The 17,622-nt window shown below is 35.4% G+C and overlaps 4 protein-coding genes, 1 non-coding gene and 1 pseudogene across 10 annotated transcripts; 1 reads left to right on the top strand and 5 right to left on the bottom strand.

Annotated features, from left to right (window-relative positions):
* Positions 1-2,431: 2,431 nt before the first annotated feature.
* LOC140988923 (uncharacterized) lies at positions 2,432-4,781 on the bottom strand. Of its 4 annotated transcripts, none has more exons than XM_073458014.1 (4): positions 4,640-4,781; positions 3,973-4,223; positions 2,963-3,208; positions 2,432-2,876 (listed from the first exon to the last, which is right to left on the bottom strand). In XM_073458014.1, the coding sequence occupies exons 2-4, from the start codon at positions 4,192-4,194 to the stop codon at positions 2,589-2,591; spliced, it is 756 nt and encodes a 251-aa protein (XP_073314115.1). In that variant the 5' UTR covers positions 4,195-4,223; positions 4,640-4,781; the 3' UTR covers positions 2,432-2,588. The 4 variants fall into 4 exon arrangements, with proteins under 4 accessions (XP_073314115.1, XP_073314117.1, XP_073314118.1 ...); XM_073458016.1 differs by having other exon boundaries at positions 2,963-3,205; XM_073458017.1 differs by having other exon boundaries at positions 2,963-3,202.
* A 462-nt stretch (positions 4,782-5,243) lies between these two features.
* Positions 5,244-5,316, bottom strand: TRNAR-ACG (transfer RNA arginine (anticodon ACG)). Its single transcript has one exon. It is a non-coding gene; the product is annotated as a tRNA-Arg (tRNA).
* A 113-nt stretch (positions 5,317-5,429) lies between these two features.
* Positions 5,430-6,394, bottom strand: LOC140988247 (major allergen Pru ar 1-like; annotated as a pseudogene).
* Positions 6,395-6,876: 482 nt separating this feature from the next.
* On the top strand, positions 6,877-7,502 carry LOC140988249 (major strawberry allergen Fra a 1.06-like). The gene has a single exon (XM_073457258.1). The coding sequence runs from the start codon at positions 6,877-6,879 to the stop codon at positions 7,357-7,359; it is 483 nt and encodes a 160-aa protein (XP_073313359.1). The 3' UTR covers positions 7,360-7,502.
* A 131-nt stretch (positions 7,503-7,633) lies between these two features.
* On the bottom strand, positions 7,634-9,398 carry LOC140988246 (uncharacterized protein At2g34460, chloroplastic-like). 3 transcript variants are annotated; one of them, XM_073457257.1, is made up of 5 exons: positions 9,240-9,398; positions 8,829-9,029; positions 8,388-8,507; positions 8,026-8,298; positions 7,634-7,923 (listed from the first exon to the last, which is right to left on the bottom strand). In XM_073457257.1, exons 2-5 carry the CDS (start codon positions 9,027-9,029, stop codon positions 7,759-7,761), a joined length of 759 nt encoding a protein of 252 aa, XP_073313358.1. In that variant the 5' UTR covers positions 9,240-9,398; the 3' UTR covers positions 7,634-7,758. The 3 variants fall into 3 exon arrangements, with proteins under 3 accessions (XP_073313358.1, XP_073313357.1, XP_073313356.1); XM_073457256.1 differs by having other exon boundaries at positions 9,145-9,386; XM_073457255.1 differs by lacking the exon at positions 9,240-9,398 and having other exon boundaries at positions 8,829-9,233.
* An 869-nt stretch (positions 9,399-10,267) lies between these two features.
* LOC140988953 (3-oxoacyl-[acyl-carrier-protein] synthase I, chloroplastic-like) lies at positions 10,268-13,369 on the bottom strand. The gene is made up of 7 exons (XM_073458070.1): positions 12,865-13,369; positions 11,626-12,057; positions 11,265-11,438; positions 10,961-11,074; positions 10,752-10,853; positions 10,531-10,597; positions 10,268-10,421 (listed from the first exon to the last, which is right to left on the bottom strand). Exons 1-7 carry the CDS (start codon positions 13,321-13,323, stop codon positions 10,354-10,356), a joined length of 1,416 nt encoding a protein of 471 aa, XP_073314171.1. The 5' UTR covers positions 13,324-13,369; the 3' UTR covers positions 10,268-10,353.
* Between the last annotated feature and the right edge of the window lie 4,253 nt (positions 13,370-17,622).

Here is a 17,622-nt window from a genome sequence, read left to right as displayed (position 1 = left end):
GATGGTATGGAAGTAATTAGTGGTGCAATCGAAAGAATACGTAATAGTGTTATCTTTTGGAGTGCTTCACCTGCTAGAATAGAAAATTTTGAGGATGATGTTAGTCAGTTGTACATTGAATGTAGTAAAAAATTATCTCTTGATTGTAAAACTCATTGGAATTCAACTTATTTGATGTTAGAAACTGCTATACAATACAGATATGTGTTCCCAAAAGTTAAATATCGAGAGAGATACTACAAAAATGTGCCAACTGATGAAGATTGGGTGAATGCAATTGATATATGTGGGAAACTGAAAACTTTTTATCAAGTGACTGAGATGTTTTCTGGAACACTTTACCCCACATCTAACTTTTACTTCCCAAAGATTTGTGATATCAAATTAAAGTTAGATGAGTGGTTGAAGAGTCTAAATCCAATTATTCGAGGTATGACACAAAAGATGTTGGAAAAATATGAGAAACATTGGGATAATTGTCATATTATGATGGATGTAGCTGCTGTATTGGATCCTAAATATAAGATGAAGCTTGTTGAATTTTATTTTCCCTAATTTATGGTGAAATATCACAATCAAAAGTTGATGAAGTTCGACAGAATTGTTGTGATTTGTTGGTTGTTTACCAATCCAGGACAACAAAATTATTGGGAAATAGTGGTGGTTCAGGGATTGCTGGGACTTCATGTGTTTCTAATATTAATGTATCTGATAGTGATATTTTAGATATGTATGATAAATTCGTGGCTTCAAGTTCAAGCCAAGCTGTGTCAAAATCCCTAACCGAGTTGGATATGTATTTGGAAGAAATTGTCTTGCCAAGAACTCAACATTTTGATATTCTTAATTGGTGGAAGACGAATGAGGTCAAATGTCCAAATTTACAGAAAATGGCAAATGATATTTTAGTTGTTCATGTGGAAACTGTTGTATCTGAATCTGCTTTTAGCAATAGTGGAAGAATAGTTGGTCATCATCGTAGTAGGCTTAATCCAACGACTTTGGGGCATTGATGTGCTCGCGAAGATGGTTGTGGGGTGAGGTGGAAGACAAATAAATCATAGTTTTATTTTGTTATTGTACTTTCATTTTAATTTTGTTAATGTACTTTCTCTCTTTAAATTACATTTTTTTACCGTTTTAAATTACATTTTTATTTTTTCAATGTAATTTCTCTCTTTAATTTTGTAAGTAATTCTTCAAGTAGTTTATCAATTTGTCCCACAATTTTTGATGAAGAGGAAGATGATCCTGAAGAATGTGTCTGAAATATTTCCTACTCGCTGATTTTATATAGATCTGTTTAAATTATTTTTGGGGATGTCAAGATTTTTTTTGGAGAGCTAGTAACTCTTTTTTTATGTAATTCATTATATCGTGAAAATACTTTGTTTGTTATTATTAAGTGTGGTCGAAAACATGATTAGTTTTCTATTGTGTTGTATTTAGAGACTTGTTTGTTACATAATTCAGTTATGTGACAAAGAAGATTACTGTTTTCATTTTAAAAAAATTAGGGTCTCACGGGTCTAACCGACCCCGTTTCGTATTCGGGGTGAGACGGGTCCGAAGAATATTTAACCGGGGTGGGACGGGTAATGGGTCTAAGTTTTCTTCATGAGACGGGTCTTGCGTTTAGTCATACCCGTCCCATTGACATCTCTATTCCCGTATGTGCTGGACTCGTCGTTTATGGGGTTTACGGAACCGGAGCAGTTCGACCCGGATCGGTTCATGGAGGAAAGAGAAGAGGGCCGAGTTTACTAGAGGAAATATTTAGCGTTCGGGGCCGGGGCCCATCAGTGTGTGGGCCAGAGATACGCGATTAATCATCTGATGTTGTTCATTGTTTGTTCTCGACGTTGGTTGATTGCAAGAGCGACAGAATCGACGGCTGCGCTGAGATCTCGTACGACCCTACGATTGATCCTAAGGACGATTGCAGGGTTTTCTTGCCAGATGCACCCGATTCCCTTCTCTGTCCTGAAGGACTTTTGAACTTAAATATCAAGAAATTTGAGTGCCATTGGATACATTGTTGTTGTAATTTAATTTATTTTAATTTAAAATATTGGAAAGAAATAAAATATCAACTGTTGTGAATTAGTTTACATAATATATCAAGCTGACCCTCCCACTATTTTTGTCGTCCACTCCAACGAACAGAGATGAAATTTTAAAGCTAAGGTTATTCTATGTTGTTGTATGAGCTGAAATATATCTTTTCCAGAAGAAACTTGATTTTTTTTAAATAACAAGGTTGCGAAATTCTATCTACCTAAACTCGTACAAATGAGACTCTAATCAAGACTATTTGAACTTTGGAGCCTCAGACTTAACACTAAAATAAAGTTTATTTATGAGTTGGCTTGGCTTGATCTCATCGCACCTGGACATGTATATGGTTCATTTGCTTAAGTCAAACAGACGATGAAAGAAAGACAAAAACACAAGTATAGCCCACAAAGAAGGAGAAAAGCAATTCTGAGTTACAGGTTTAAATGGTACGTAGATACAAAACGGCAGGTAAAACGAGCACCTTCTCTACTTAATTCACGAGCAAATGCATCATTCAGTAAGCATGTTCATTACCTGAAATTGTCGTCTCCCTCGTCATCATCAGCTTTTGAATCAAGATAAGCCTTGTAGAGGATTCTTCGGTACTTCTCTGGGCTGTCATACATCGTTGTGGTATTAATAATTTCACGTTCCAGCCAATATGGATCCACCACTTCCTTCTCATTCAACTTTGCAAAGAAATCCTCCAATTCGCTAATGATTCGAACTAGACGAAGACTCTTCTGTCTGGTGAACAAAAACTTGATCAAGTCTTTCGCTAATACCGTCGCCTCCTCCGCCTCAATTATGTAGATGTACTGAAATTAAGGCGAGAATACAATCATCATGTGATTTTAACAAAGAAGTGTCATTTCAAAGGGAGGGAGGAGGGGAGAGAGAGTACCAGAAATATAAAGCCAAGAGTTGCAAGTATCACTTGTACGGACTCGTCCCATATTCCCGATAGACCTTCTTCATCATCTTCACCAGAAGCGTCACCGGAACCACCACCACCACGTGGGGGTTTCCCGCCACCGTCATCATAGTATTCTTGTTTCTGAATTTGCTGCTTCAGTACATCTTCAATTGACTGATCCTTTCTAAAATTTCCCATGGCATTCTCGAAAGCTTTCATCGGAGAAGCCTGCTGCTATATCATTAAGTGAAATTTTCATATTTTCCTATAAAAATCGATTCCAAATCGCTTAAGTTAATAAATAAATCAAAACTATGAACTATATGATGACGATTTCCAAAACGAGTTCAAAGGTTGTAAGAACTGAAAACTGTTTATCTTGTCGGAGTCTGAGAACAGCACGCAAGTAATCTGGAAAAATTTGGAGCAGCTGAGCCCTTTCGTCAGCTAGCAAGTAGCTAATCGTACCGATAACCATTCAAAATCCAAGATCCCAAGAAAATGACAATGTTTACTCTCAACATATTTTATCTTCTAATCCTAAGTTCCCTTTTAATTTCTTACATCCAGCCATCCTCACTTAATCATAAAATCCAAAAACACGAGCTTCTACATTCAAATAAGTGGACAAATTTTGAGAATTTTATAAACTAATAGAAGAATGTCACGTTAAGGTTGCACTTGGATTGATGAATTTGAGTGGATTTGGGAAAGATTTCAAATGATACAATTTTGAGTGTAATTGAAATCCACCATAATTACTAACAAAATTAAATAATTGATACGGCATGGATTTGAACTCCAACTGAATTTTGTATATTAAAGCAAACTAAAGAATTTGAAATCTATCAAACCAAGCGCAATCTAAATTCATTTAGTCAAATAAAAAAGTCTAACAGCTATAATTGTATGAAAAACAATGTGATCAGCATAACATCATCAGATTTAATGACTTGAAATAATCAAACAACAGTGGGAAGTTTCAAAAACTTAGTCACCTCATCCGCATTTTCTGATTTTCCTTTGCCACCAAACAAACAGACAGGTGCAGCTTGCTGGTATCTAGTAGTGGCAGAGGTCCGTTGCAGGGAGATTTTGGGAAGTTTTATTCCCAAGTATGAAGAGGTGTTTCTTGATGACTCCTTAAATTGGAAATCAAGACCTAGAAATGCCGGCCGTGAACAAACAAGTTGACATGCAGCGACGTTTATGCAACTCATCTCCACACGAATGGCTTACTTCATAATACCTATAAGTTCTCTGCAGTCAGAATTGCTAATTCCCACAAAAAAAAAAAAAAAAAAAAAAACNACTAATTGAAACAAACTAATCAATGCTTGATATCTAGTTCTTATATAATTCAACGAGGAATAATCAAATTTAACATATATAATTTTTATGTATTAAGAAACTAACCTGTTTTAACCTTCAACCACACTTTCAAATAAATTTCCAGGACATGGCTCACTCATAAACCCTATAATAAATCCCTCAATCACATCCACTCCGTCGTCTGAATTACACTTTAAAGCTTAAAAAACTTTCAATAGAAATCCGATGGGTAAATGTTCAATTCTTTGAAATTCCCAAAGTTCTCCCACCCACTCAAACTATCAAAATCACCCACAAAATTTGATCGAACTTAAGGCACAAACATAGAATTACCTGAAATGCTACTCTTGAATTTGACACCCGCAAGATTCCATCTTTTTATCTTTTCTCTTCGCGGCGAAGAGAGTTTGAGGGTGGGGTTTTTCTTGTATAGCGATAGGATTTGATGCAGATGAATCTGTAACCCGGCGCTCCGGTAAAGCCCAAGCCCAAACAAAATCTTGCAAGTTAAAATAGTACTAAAATCTATTTCAAAACCTCAAAAAAATATATATTTCAAAACTTCTAGTATTAATTATTTGACTATGCCAAGGGTATGTAATAATTAATTTTCTTAATTATTAAGGATTTAATAAAATATGTACATAACTTAGTAAAAATACATACACATATTTCGATATAAGAAGATGACTTAATTAGTAATTTGGGTGTTGAAGGAGATTGAATAATTAAACAAAAAAAGAAGACATACAATGAAAATAATGTATAACTCACCACACAATATTTAATATCTTTCTCCTAAAATAAAAAATTTAACAACGTAAATCGACATGGAATTTCAAAATTGGAAAACCGCCAAAAAATGTTTATATTTTAAAACGCATTTATTTTATTAAGATGAGAGTAGTCCGAAAAAACGCAAAATTATGGAATGAAGCGACTCCGCTGGGGATCGAACCCAGAATCTCTGGTTCCGTAGACCAGCGCCTTATCCATTGGGCCACGGAGTCATTACATATAGGGAGGCTCTCAAATAATAATTTTGTTTTATGAAATTTGTTGTACAGACTTTTTTTGGACAAATTTGATGGAAGTATACACTCAGGAACAATTAAAATCTCAATCGAGACACATAACTTCGTCTTAGTTAGAAACTTAAAATAAAAATAATAGCAGTGGAAAAGAAAGAGGAAATTGTAGGCACGGAAGAAACAAAATTATCGTCTTTGTTTGGAGTGAACAAGAATTGAGCAACATTGTTTGACCAAATTAAATATCCAGGTTGGTGTTGTCTTGTTCATCTACGTGATGATATTCACAAATGTCGGAGCTCAAGCTGAAGATGCTGGTACATTCAAGATTCATAGTTTCTGAAAACAGAGTTATTTACTACACAAGTGGAGAGTTTCGAAAGAAGCATGTATCAAAACACAAAATATCCTTATTTCCAAACATAGTAAAATTTATAAACCAAATATGACGACATTAAAGAACAGAAAAAATGACATTTCTCAAGCATAAGCATTGGGGTTCTGGATCAGATAAGTCTCCACAGCCTTGTAAACTCCCAATACTTTCTCTTTCCCGGCTTTTATCTCTTTCTCTGTCAGCGAGAAATCGCCTTTTGTGTAATAAGTGCTGGTCACCTTAGAAAATGTACCCCCATCTGGTGCTGCTTCCAACTTGATTTCATGTGTAATCTTCTCAAGATTGTCCATTAAAGTATCGCCTTCATCACCGTGTAGCTATAACTGTATGTCTCTTCGTTCAGTTCATCAATCTGATACTTCAAAGAGTTAAGATTACTACCTGCAAAAAATAAAATTAAGATTAAAAATGGATCTCATAACTGGACTAGAATTATATGCAAGATTGTAAACAGGTTTGGATGTTTAGTTAGTTACCTTCAGCAAAATTAACCTGTTTTATGCTTCCCACTCCACCGTTGCCTTGAAGAAATTCCATGCTTTTAATTACCTGTGGGAGAAGTTTTGGGATCAAGTTACTGGAGTCTAGAATTGAGGCTTTAAAGATTCTTTTTGGACAGATTGCAGAAGCGTGCTCTTCTGTAAAAGTAAGGACACCCATTTTCTTTCGCCACTGTTTCGAGAGTTCTTATTGATTGGATTGTGTTGGAGATATAATGTGACCATGGATTCTATTTATAGGCTAAACTATAGGTTCTGAAATATACTGTATCATAACAGGGATAAAAGCTTCGTTAAATCCCCAGATGACGATCCTCCATAATGCTCCAAATCCCAGAATCTCGCCATATGTCATTCCAGATTCTGGGAATTATACCCTTTTCTGTAATAATATCAATCGAGTAACAAGAATAATAAAAAGGGAAAAATCAAAGTAAATTGGAGTTTTCCTTAAATACAAACTTCAGCATCCTGCAACCTTTGCAGCACAAATAGACAAGAAATGGAATGTATTAGGCCGTCCACAAACATGAATGAATTTAAAACTTCCGATTTTAAATCTATAAATATAGCACTTCCCTGTGATAACTTCGCCAAGCAAAACTATATTCCAGCTTTTAATAAGAAAAAGCACCAAAGAACATGGCTATTACCACATTCACTGACGAGCACATTTCTCCAATCCATCCTTCAAGAGTCTTCAAGGCCTCCATTGTGGATTCACACAACTTGATACCGAAGCTGATGCCACAAGCTATCAGCAGCATTCAGATTACTGAAGGTGATGGAGGTGCCGGAAGCATCAAGCAGATTAATTTTGCTTATGGTGGAAACTTCAAATCTTTGAAATATCGCGTAGATGAGCTTGATGAAGAGTCCCTTGTGTACAAGTACACGTTGATCGAAGGTGAGGCGTTGACAGATAAACTTGAAAAGATTACTTATGAAGTCAAGTTTGAGGAAACAAAAGATGGTGGCTCTGTGTCTAAGGTGACAAGTAAGTACTACACTGTTGGGGATTTCATGCTTAAAGAAGATGAAGTCAAGGCAGGAAAAGAAAAGGTGATAGGAATGTACAATGCTGTAGAACGTTATCTACTCCAGAATCCACATGCCTATACTTAGTTTGCTCGTTTTCTTTTTTTCGTTTGGTCAATGTTGTCCACATATTTTCTCTGAGTCTCGGATGTTGTTTCTGTTTGTGAGATCTCTTTTTTCGTTTGTTTACCAGTTATCCTCAGGATTGCCAACTCGAAATAAAGCCATTTTCTTCCAAATAAAGTGATCGTGCTTGCTTGTGGAACTAAACAATGATGCCATTCGGACTGCCCATGGATATGGAAAAAAAGTGTTTCAAGAAATTTAACAAATTCAGACATGCGTACGCCTACAAAGAAAGAACACTGAACGGTGCTAATACTTAATTATTTGTGTATTTTATTTGAACATCTGTCTGAGGTCTTTTAACTGGTACATATATATAGAACACAATTTCGTAATAAAGGCTAATACTTTTTGACAAAGTCACCGTTGTTTGATGGAACTAAAGAGCTCCTCCAATGACTGTCGAGGAGCTTCTGTTCGGGCCACTATTTCCACCACTTTGTAGGAAGACTCGGGACATAGCAATGCCCCAACGGCTACTAATGCAACCTGATCTCTTGATATCGACCCCGCAGAAAGAGTATCCTGCAAGGACGGAGAAAGTTTGGCTTGAGTGAGTAAATAAGGGATCAAGAAACATGCAGCAACTCTTACTAAAATTGGAAACTGTTGGTCAAATGTCATTACCTCTTGCTCCATGACTATATTCCCCTTGGGTGGATCGTTCTTTAGTCCCCCAGGCCGTATAATCGTGTAATTGATACCAGACTTGCGAGTATGCTTCTCTGCTTGAAGCTTTGCAATCAAGGTGAGTCCAAGGACATTCAGAAAAATGTAAGCAGGATTTAACAACTGTCCCATTGAAGCTCCGTTGACTAAAATAGAACTTATGAGTATAAATCTGTTCACACCACGTTTCTGGCAAGCTTCAACTAGGTTTACTGTCCCTAAGTTATCCACCTACACAAGAAGATTGCACAAATCCATGAAGAGCATGCATCCAAAGTGTAACAGAACCAAGAACACAAAAACCGAAGAAATTCACTCACCTTCCATGGAGCCGTTAAATCCCATGAAGGTCGAAAACCAGTAGCACATATTACTGCTTCAGAATCATCGCCAATAGCCTCAGCTAACTTAGTTGAACCCTCGGTCACATCTGCTTTCACCTGAAAATACAGGTGCATATAATTGGAGCCAACAGATTCACCAAAATTTACAGCATTATAGTTAAATAAATGGCAAAAGATGCAATTCAGACAGAAATTTTAAGTAATACACGAGGCTTTTAACATTGCAACCAATTGGTAATGTACGAATAAAACTTTATTTTTTGTCTTCGGTTATAAAGGAGATTGTGGCTCACTCGGCTGATCCGCACAGAATGTTCAAGACTATATTAATACCAAATCAACAAAAGCCCAATTCCGCAATCAAATTATAAACATCCAAAAACGGAAACTTAAATGCAAAAGAGCTCTAATACTAACGATTTGAAGATCGGTGTTGTTTCCGGGTAAAGTTGATTTCGCTTTCTCAACATCACGGACACCAGCCTTGACAGAAAATCCCTTAGCCAAAAGCTGTTCCACAATCCTTTTACCGGTGCTCCCAGTGGCACCTGCAACAAATATTTTCTTCTTCTGAGAAGAACCCGTCCGCTGTTCTCCCTTAACCTGACTTCCCTCCATCTGCATTCACTCAAATATAGAATAAAGCACCAAAAGAACACATGCAGAGACGTAAAGACTCCAAATTTATGATATAATGCAACGCAGAAGATTCGAGAGAAATTGAGAAAATTACAATCAGAAAAGACAGAGAGACGCAATGAAACCAAATTCGTAATGCGGTAAAGAAACAGGAGATTCGAGAGAGATTGAGAGGATAAGGAAACTTACAGTCGAAGCTTTCGGGTAAAAAAGAGTGAGATATGGCTGTGAACGAGAATAATTGAACACGAGAGCTATTCGGGAAGAGTCTACCAGTGGTGAGTGTAGCCTCGTTGGAATCGTACCCGCCACAAATATCGTAAGATAAGAACTCAACGTGGCATTAATCACTATATTTTACCAGATTTTAATATATAACATACATATATTTTTTAATTTCATTAAATATGTCATATTATATTCACAAAAAATATTTATGTCATATTTTATCCTTATATAAATGATAATTGCTAAAAAAAATATATAGTATTTATACATTATAGGATAATTAGAGTTCCTGCCTTTTGTCACTTAAAACAAGAATTAAATTCACAAATGAAAATCTTGAAAAGAATCGAATGAAGATCTATTAAATTTTTATGGGAAATAATTTAGGTATGTGCATGATTTATGACTTACCATGAAATCAATAAATATTATAGTTTTGATGTTTTATAGGTATTTTAAATTTTCGAAGTCCTTAAAAATATAATTTGACCAAAGTACACCATGAAAAATTTCCTCTAGTAGCAGTCAAAAGAAATGCATATGAATTGAACATTACCGTCAGAAAAGAAACAGATAAATTTAAATTTCGATCATCGAATGACCTGCTTCTAAAAAAATAAAATCAAACACCATATTTGAAACGACTACTCCTTAAAATTCTATTGAATTTTTTTTTAAAGCTATTTTTCGAAATCCTCAAACACATACATGTAATATAAGCAGTCAATCATGCATTAATGCGTTAAAAATAAATTAATTAAAATACATAAGAAATTGATAACTTACATACATATGGTTCACGTGAACCTTCAAATTTTTGGGATTGTAATACGATTCTTCATGATCCATGTAATATAATATATTTAATTTAAATTCAGAAAGTCATGAATTTTAATAAAATTAAAAAAAGCTATAGTTTCAATGAATCTGAAGCAAATAATGATCAAAGCCTCAGACCAAGAGCTAAACTTAAAAATTATTGCGCCGAATTAACAAAAAAGCCGACGATTGACTCAATGGCACTCTGGTGAAAAAGGTCTGCTTCTGCTATGGAGCTCTCACATAGCAGCTCTGGTCACGGCTTGAATGCAGAAAACGCCACAACAGAGTTGTGTCCACCGAATCCAAATGAATTTGAAATGGCTGCATTTGATAAAGAGCATTAAAATCTTGCACAAATTCCTCATTTGACAAGAAGTTTATAGAATCGGTGGAGAAAAATAGATGAATGGGGAACCAAAAGGTGTCATACCAACGTTTACTTCGTGTTGCTGCTTTTTGTTTGCAACAGTGTCAAATTCCACAGAAGGCTCTGGGTTCTGCGTTAATGAGAATAATATATTGTAAACTGGAGAAGCAAAAGCCAATTAATGGTCAAACAATTCAACAGTTTCTTCAAAGATTTTCACTGATGGGCACATAAGGTAAGTCATAGGCACTAGGCTCGTAGCAAACTAGTTAGTTTCAACTTACAAATTGGTTTATTGAAGGGTGAATCCAGCCTGTTGTAACAGCTTTGATGGTCGCAATAGCTTCCAAACCTCCGGCAGCACCAAGGCAGTGCCCTATCATTGACTGTATAACATAAGAAGTGAGAAACCAACCATGAATAATGTCACATTGGGTCCAAAACCTCAGGCAGTCAGATACACGGTGGGGGCAGTGCTTTTTGGGGATCTTACCTTAGTTGCGTTAATTTTGATGCCTGAAGTGTTTTTGAACACCTTCTTAATTGCATTTACCTCCGCTAAGTCGCCTACTATAGTGGAGGTTGCGTGGGCATTAATATAGTTAACCTGAAATGGAGCAACAGTTTCACATTTGAAAGGCTAGTGATCTCAAAAAATATAACATGGGTATAATGACAAAAAATTGATAAGCAGACACTTTAAGACTCTTGACTCATTCTGGTTTTGTTACAAGTCTGCAAGTCCGGAATTGTGGCCGCACGTCACTATAATGTAATGAAATGAAGTAAGCAAATACCTCCTCAGAGGAAACCCCAGCATCTTCTAGAGCGCTAAGGATGCATGAAGAGACACCAAGGCCATCAGATCTTGGATCTGTCATATGATAAGCATCACAGTTAACTGCGCCTCCCAAGTACTCAGCAATTATTGGTGCATTTCGTTTCATTGCATGTTCCAGACTTTCCATCACCTGTTCAAATTGAACAGTAACATCATATTTCAGTCAGGAGTCTTCTTGATCAGATAACTTTTGTGGGAAGATGTAAGCTGAAGGGAAATTAAATGATGCGCCATGTAAAAGATGAGAACAATCTAAAGTCCAGTTTAAAATACCCCAAGTCCAAGATTTATAATTAAATGAGAGGAAACAAACTTACCAAGACTCCAGCACCTTCACCCATGACAAAGCCATCTCGATCTTTGTCCCAAGGCCTAGAAGCAGTTTTGGGATCATCATTTCTTTGAGACAAAGCGCGGCACGCGACGAAACCTCCCAGTCCAATAGGAATAATAGCCGCTTCGGTCCCACCAGCTACCATTATATCAGCTTCACCTCGACGGATGTGATTTGCAGCAGCATAGAAACAATAATTTGAGGTGGCACAAGCAGTTGATATTGAGTAATTTGGACCCATCAAGCCAAGATCAATTGCAAGCAATGCAGATGCCATGTTTGTTATGGCATAAGGTATGAAAAACGGAGTTATTTTCCTGTGACCTTTCTCTATCAGTGCCTTAACGCCCTCAGAGAAAACTGTAAGACCACCCATTCCTGTCCCAACAAGAACACCAGCACGAATTTTATCAATCTGCAATGATACCAAGCTAAAATAATTTGAGACGGCCAGCCTACACAATCATAAACAAATAGAATCCCAAGACCAACCAATACTTCTTTATGCGGAAAATAATGCACGTAATAAATACTAAAACAAGTTCAAAAAAACGGGGCAAATTAATGCCGCGACAAGTTAAAAATCTATTAAAAGGCGACGAAGAGTTGATAATTAAATTCTCGACAGTATCAAAATTTAAGGAAAAAAATTGTCAGACTTAATAAGTATATTAAAAATAAAGCATTGATTTACAACTGCTCTCCCAGTTTACTCAACCGTAGAAAGTTTGCTTTTAATGGTTGTAAAGTACTAAGCAAAGGATCAGCCATCAATTAAGAGAAAAATATACAATTTCAAGAGCTAGCAATGAAGCGTTCCAAAAAAAGTACCAACGAATTCCAAGTAAAAAATTCGAAACAAAAAAAAGAGAGAAAACTCAAGAAAAACGCAAACTGAAATGAAAAGCGAGCCCCATTCCTCACAAGAATATGAACAATAACAAAATCATAAAACAAAATTAAAAATCAAGAAACTACTTCACCAATCAAAATCCCACCAACAAAAACTCGTAATAAAGAAAATTTGTAAATTTCATAACTGGAATCCCAAGATCTATGCAGTCGATTACCTTTCAGCTTTAAGCCACTTAACTAAAGCTATTTATCACAGAAGAAAATCACCCAAACACATTCCAAAACCTTGAAAAAAGTATCCAATTAAAAATCAAAGCACGTCGATCTTTGAGAAAATCAATCCTCAAACCTCCCAATTAACTTTTACCTTGTCAAGCTTATCACCCCCAAGATCCGCACTTTCGAGTGCCTTTTTCCCCGCAACAATGCAGTATCTCAAACAGTCGTCCAATCTCCTGTCGTTCTTCCCATCAATGTAACCGTCCGATTTGAATCCCCGAATCTGTCCGCCAAATCGCGTGGGGAATTTGGACGCATCAAAGCGGTCTATTAAAGTGATGCCGCTCTCACCACCAAGCAACTTATCGTAAAAAATGTCTACATCATTCCCGAAAACGGAGACGAGGCCCATGCCCGTAATTACCACGCGCTTCTTGGGGTCTGTCTCGCGCTTGGGCGCTGCGACGACTGCGGAGGCGGACACAGTGAAGGGGATCCTTCTATCTGGGGGTTTGACATTATAGCGGAATAAAGGGACGGGCTGCGGAGGTTTCCGGAGGGGATCGAGCGGGGAGGTTCGAACCGCAGTAGATTGAATTGCTTGCATGCTGGAAGCCGGGTTTCTCGATGACAACAATGTGGTGACATGAATACTGAGGAATGTAGTATATATATTAGGGAATTATTAATATTATTACACCTTGTAGCATCCGAAATTTTGAAGAATTAATTCATTTTTTGCCGAAAAACGTTATATATAATCTTTTCAGATTTTAAATATAAAAATTTAAAAATAAATATATTTTTAAATTTAATGAAACATGTCACATGTATAAAAAAAACATAGCGACCCTTTAATACCAATATATATGGAATATATAATAATCTTTAACATCGAGATTGTTATGATCATGTCCAATTATAGAAACTAAATATTTTTAGCCACTCCCAAGAGTTTTACAAGTGCAAACATATGATGCATCCTCGTTAAGTTTCAAATCAAACAATAACCTTAAAAATCGAGCAAAGGATAAGTTCAATATATAATTCTGCTATGCTTTTAACTTCTGCGATCATAGCCACTGCATCATTGAGTTTGTTCACTGCCAATCCGACACACTGTGACACATCGATTGTAAATATGTTTCCCAGGCCGACACATACATTCCAGATTACAATGGATGAGAAAAAAACAAGAAACACATACCTGCAAATAAAGAAATATGAGTTGAAACAGCAGGTGGTTGAATTTATAAAATGGCATGTTATTCTAGAAAATTTAAAATAGGCAAAGTCTTGCAAGATATTTGATACTTTGCTAAAAACCAGCGAAAACTACCCTCATGTAAATGTGGACAACTTCCCTGGCAACTGAAGCGGACCTTACCGAAAAGGTCAAAAAAGACAACCTTATCTGCTGATATAACAACCGAAGCCACATTATATTTATCCCAATTCTGCAACCCTGAGATAATCTACAGGAAACATAAAGTAACACAAAATCTGTCAGACAAGTTAGCTTCACTTGCTCAAGAAAAATATGTATAACATGAAAAACACATATCGAAATGGGAAAGGCTCAACTTTGAATCAAAATCCATTTAACATAAGTAATTCTGTATCGTTCAAGTGAAAGAAAAGAAAAGAAAAGAAAAGCACTAATGCAAAACAGAAAGTAGTGTTCAAAACTGGAAATTTAATTTGAGGGCTCTTCTTTGTTGGAAATCCTCCAAGACTATCTCTTTGGTAGTCGAAAGCGAATCGTCTGAGTTATATATTTTCTTTCCCTGGCACATGAAACTCGCTTTGGATAAGTGGTGTCAATCAGTATCAGTGGATTTTGATTGGGTTTAAAACTGGTATTAGTTGTGGGTAAAACAATGGAGGAATTCATCTTGCTCTACTCTCAGCTTTGCCCCCTCTTATTTGAGTTGGTATGTTTGAGAGAACTGAGAAGATAAGAAGTCGGGAACTTAAATAAAGATTAAGAAGGAAAGAGAACAAAAGACGAAAGATAATTTGGAGTTGATTAAACGTTTTTTCACAGATAAACATTGAAAATTGATTGTTCTTGGTACCAGGTGGTATTTTTTTGTTCCAAGAAAAAAGAAAAATTACAAACACTACACCAAACAAAAACGAAGTTCTTACAGTTGACCTTCATATCCAAACACTTGCTTGCCGCAACGCCCACTTTTCTCCGTCATCTCCAAGACAAGGTCGTTTTTGAGGGTTGAAGGGAAATAATATTATCGAGTTTGTTAGAATTATAGAATTAAAATATTTCCCTAATTATATCTTTCCTTATTGATTTAAATTGAGTATGGAAGTATTATGAGATTTTGCCTTTCTTAAGATAATGAGATAATTGTACAAATATATTTAAGCATATTGTTGATTTATTGAGATATTATATTTTTGTTAATGATTTGATGAGATATGATATCAATGTTTAAATAGAGTTTATTTCTAAACAAACTCTTATCTTCCCTTGTTTAACAGATTTCCTTATGAGATAAGGGTCTCATCTATAAAAAAGGAAGACCAAGGACTTTGTAGGGTTGGCCGTTCTTTCTCAACAATATACATGCACGTTGCACGTTCTGAACCTTAGAGAAGAACACTTTCAACGTTACTGTTGCCCTGAAGACTGCCGATAGCAAGTGTTGCCTTGAGTGTTGGGAACATCTTCAGACAACATCCGTGACGAAGTTGGCCGAAGAGTGTTTCTGAAACTCTAGTTTTCGTTGGCGTTTCTTTTGCTTTCTTATTCACATTTTAATATTGTTGGTTGTTTTAGAAAGCTTTATTTTCTCAACTTGTTGAGAAAATTGATTATTGTTATAATCACTAGTGATAGGTTTTTGTAAACAGTGTGGTTTTCTAGTGATTAATTTTTGTCATACGGCACCGCACAAGTATTTATACTTGTGCATATTCAATCTTGTCCATCGTATTTATTTAAAGCAAATTTGTGTTACAAACTTTAATTTTCCGCTGCATGTTGTCCGAGATGTTGTAACATCTGGCACAACATTTAATTCTGATTAAACACAAATTCACTATTTTACATCCTATTCTGATATTTTCATTATTTATTGATATCTGTCGGACAAAAAATCCTAACAAGGGTAAAATGTCATGTAAGTGGTGCAAGGCTGAGCATCAAGAACTCCGAAACTTTTAAATATGATTTTAAAAAAAAAATCTGAGAATAATTAATTAAAACTTTAATAAAAATAACTAACAATATATATGGATTGTAAGTATATATAAATTGTTGGGACTAGTACCGTTAATTGATACAAATGGAAAATTGCAAACTAAAGATTTCCTTTCTACGTTTTAGTAAGTTATCCATTTATGATATCAATATGAATTATGATAAATTAATCATCTATAAGTGGCTTTTAGAAAATATTTTACATCGGTTTATCAAATTATAATTTATTTTATTAATTAAACTGCGATTTAAAAAACTATTATATATAATAAATATCATAATTTATATTATTTTGTACGCTCCAGCTCTCCATGTCCTCTTCCATCGCCTTTCTTCGTCTCCTTTTGTCCTCCAATTCACCGTTCATTTCATTGCACCGCTCTTTGACCCGTCGGAGCATCATGCCACAAGCAACATCCGGAATAGGGTGGCCATTCAAGTAATGATCCGCCACGGAATCGACATTGGAATGGCAAAAAGAATAGGCTTTCCCGCAGGCTGTAAACATGATTATTGCAATCTGTGCGTGGCATTTTTGAAGAGCCCAGTTCTACGCTTCAAAAAGGTGATCGTCCCATTTTAAGATAGATATCATATTAATTGTCAATCTCGCTGATAATTAAAGTTAATTATTAATGGATCGGTTCAACTAAATGGCTAAAATAAATTTTTATTGGAGAACCTGATTCATTAAAAACATATTTCGTGTGTTGTGTGTGTTTACTGGACATGGATTTTATGATGCCAAGATGAACATGTCTTTTAGAATAAAGAGTGATTACATGTATTTCACATTGATTTATCTCGAACTAAAAAATAATAATTGGACAAAGAAACTGATTGTAAAGTTGAATATCAATTTTCAAAATTTGGCATAGGTAAAATTAATATGTTTCTTTCATACATATATCAATGCAATCTGAATTAAGTTCAACAAACAAAATATGGCATATCATAATTAAGATCGATGATTATAATTAAGAGTGATGCTATATGAATAAAAAAAATTAAATACAAAAATTCAATTAATGTCAAAATCTCGTAATACATTGAACACAAAATCTTATGATATAATTGATTTAGATATCAATGTTCTATATATTGGATGTGTAATTAAATGCCCTGTTATTATATCGGAGAAAGACATTGATAAAGCCTTAGTCGATCTACTGTACTTTCATCACCCTGAACTTTATTCAGAATCCTCCAAGAAAAGCTTCAAGATCATTAGAAATACTAGAATTCTCATAGTTCAAAGTGAACAATATCCAGGTTGCAGGTCAGATTCATTCCGAGGTTTGAATAACCACGTGCATCATCATCAGCGGGGTCACCCATATCGATTTCAACGAGTTTCTGCGAAAAATTAAACAAGAGAAAAGATATTCAGTCAGAATTAATTAACTTAATATCATCAACAAATAATGCGTGTTTCTCCCAGTTTTCAAGAAGATTGACCCGACCCAATTATTGTAAACACAAAATAAAACTAGCCCTAATATCGATTGACTTTGCAAAGTAGGTAAAATGATGAAGATTATAAATTGATACTTATGTAAGAAAATAAATTGCTCACTTTCAATTCTTGATTATTACTGTTATTTTGAACATGCATTAATCCACTAATAGTATCCTCCATTGAACCTTGACTCGGGACGGCCAATATATATGACGAAGAAGAAT

The sequence above is a fragment of the Primulina huaijiensis genome, chromosome 11, assembly GCF_012295235.1.
Source record: "Primulina huaijiensis isolate GDHJ02 chromosome 11, ASM1229523v2, whole genome shotgun sequence".
Taxonomy (NCBI): Eukaryota; Viridiplantae; Streptophyta; class Magnoliopsida; order Lamiales; family Gesneriaceae; genus Primulina; species Primulina huaijiensis.
This window is presented reverse-complemented; position numbering and strand designations above follow the sequence as displayed.

Bases quoted from the DNA above. Each gene is read 5' to 3' on its own strand.
- LOC140988923 (XM_073458014.1), bottom strand. From the start codon at position 4,194: ATGAGTTGCATAAACGTCGCTGCATGTCAACTTGTTTGTTCACGGCCG. The intron at 3,209-3,972 runs GTGACTAAGTTT...TTAATGATATAG, and splicing joins AATCAGAAAATGCGGATGAG to CAGCAGGCTTCTCCGATGAA. The intron at 2,877-2,962 runs GTACTCTCTCTC...CCTTAATTTCAG, and splicing joins CTCTTGGCTTTATATTTCTG to TACATCTACATAATTGAGGC.
- LOC140988249 (XM_073457258.1), top strand. From the start codon at position 6,877: ATGGCTATTACCACATTCACTGACGAGCACATTTCTCCAATCCATCCT.
- LOC140988246 (XM_073457255.1), bottom strand. From the start codon at position 9,035: ATGCAGATGGAGGGAAGTCAGGTTAAGGGAGAACAGCGGACGGGTTCT. The intron at 8,508-8,828 runs GTTAGTATTAGA...CTGTATTTTCAG, and splicing joins ACAACACCGATCTTCAAATC to GTGAAAGCAGATGTGACCGA. The intron at 8,299-8,387 runs GTGAGTGAATTT...CTTCTTGTGTAG, and splicing joins ATTTAACGGCTCCATGGAAG to GTGGATAACTTAGGGACAGT.
- LOC140988953 (XM_073458070.1), bottom strand. From the start codon at position 13,323: ATGCAAGCAATTCAATCTACTGCGGTTCGAACCTCCCCGCTCGATCCC. The intron at 11,439-11,625 runs GTAAGTTTGTTT...CAATTTGAACAG, and splicing joins GTGAAGGTGCTGGAGTCTTG to GTGATGGAAAGTCTGGAACA. The intron at 10,422-10,530 runs GTATGACACCTT...TATCAAATGCAG, and splicing joins GCAACACGAAGTAAACGTTG to CCATTTCAAATTCATTTGGA.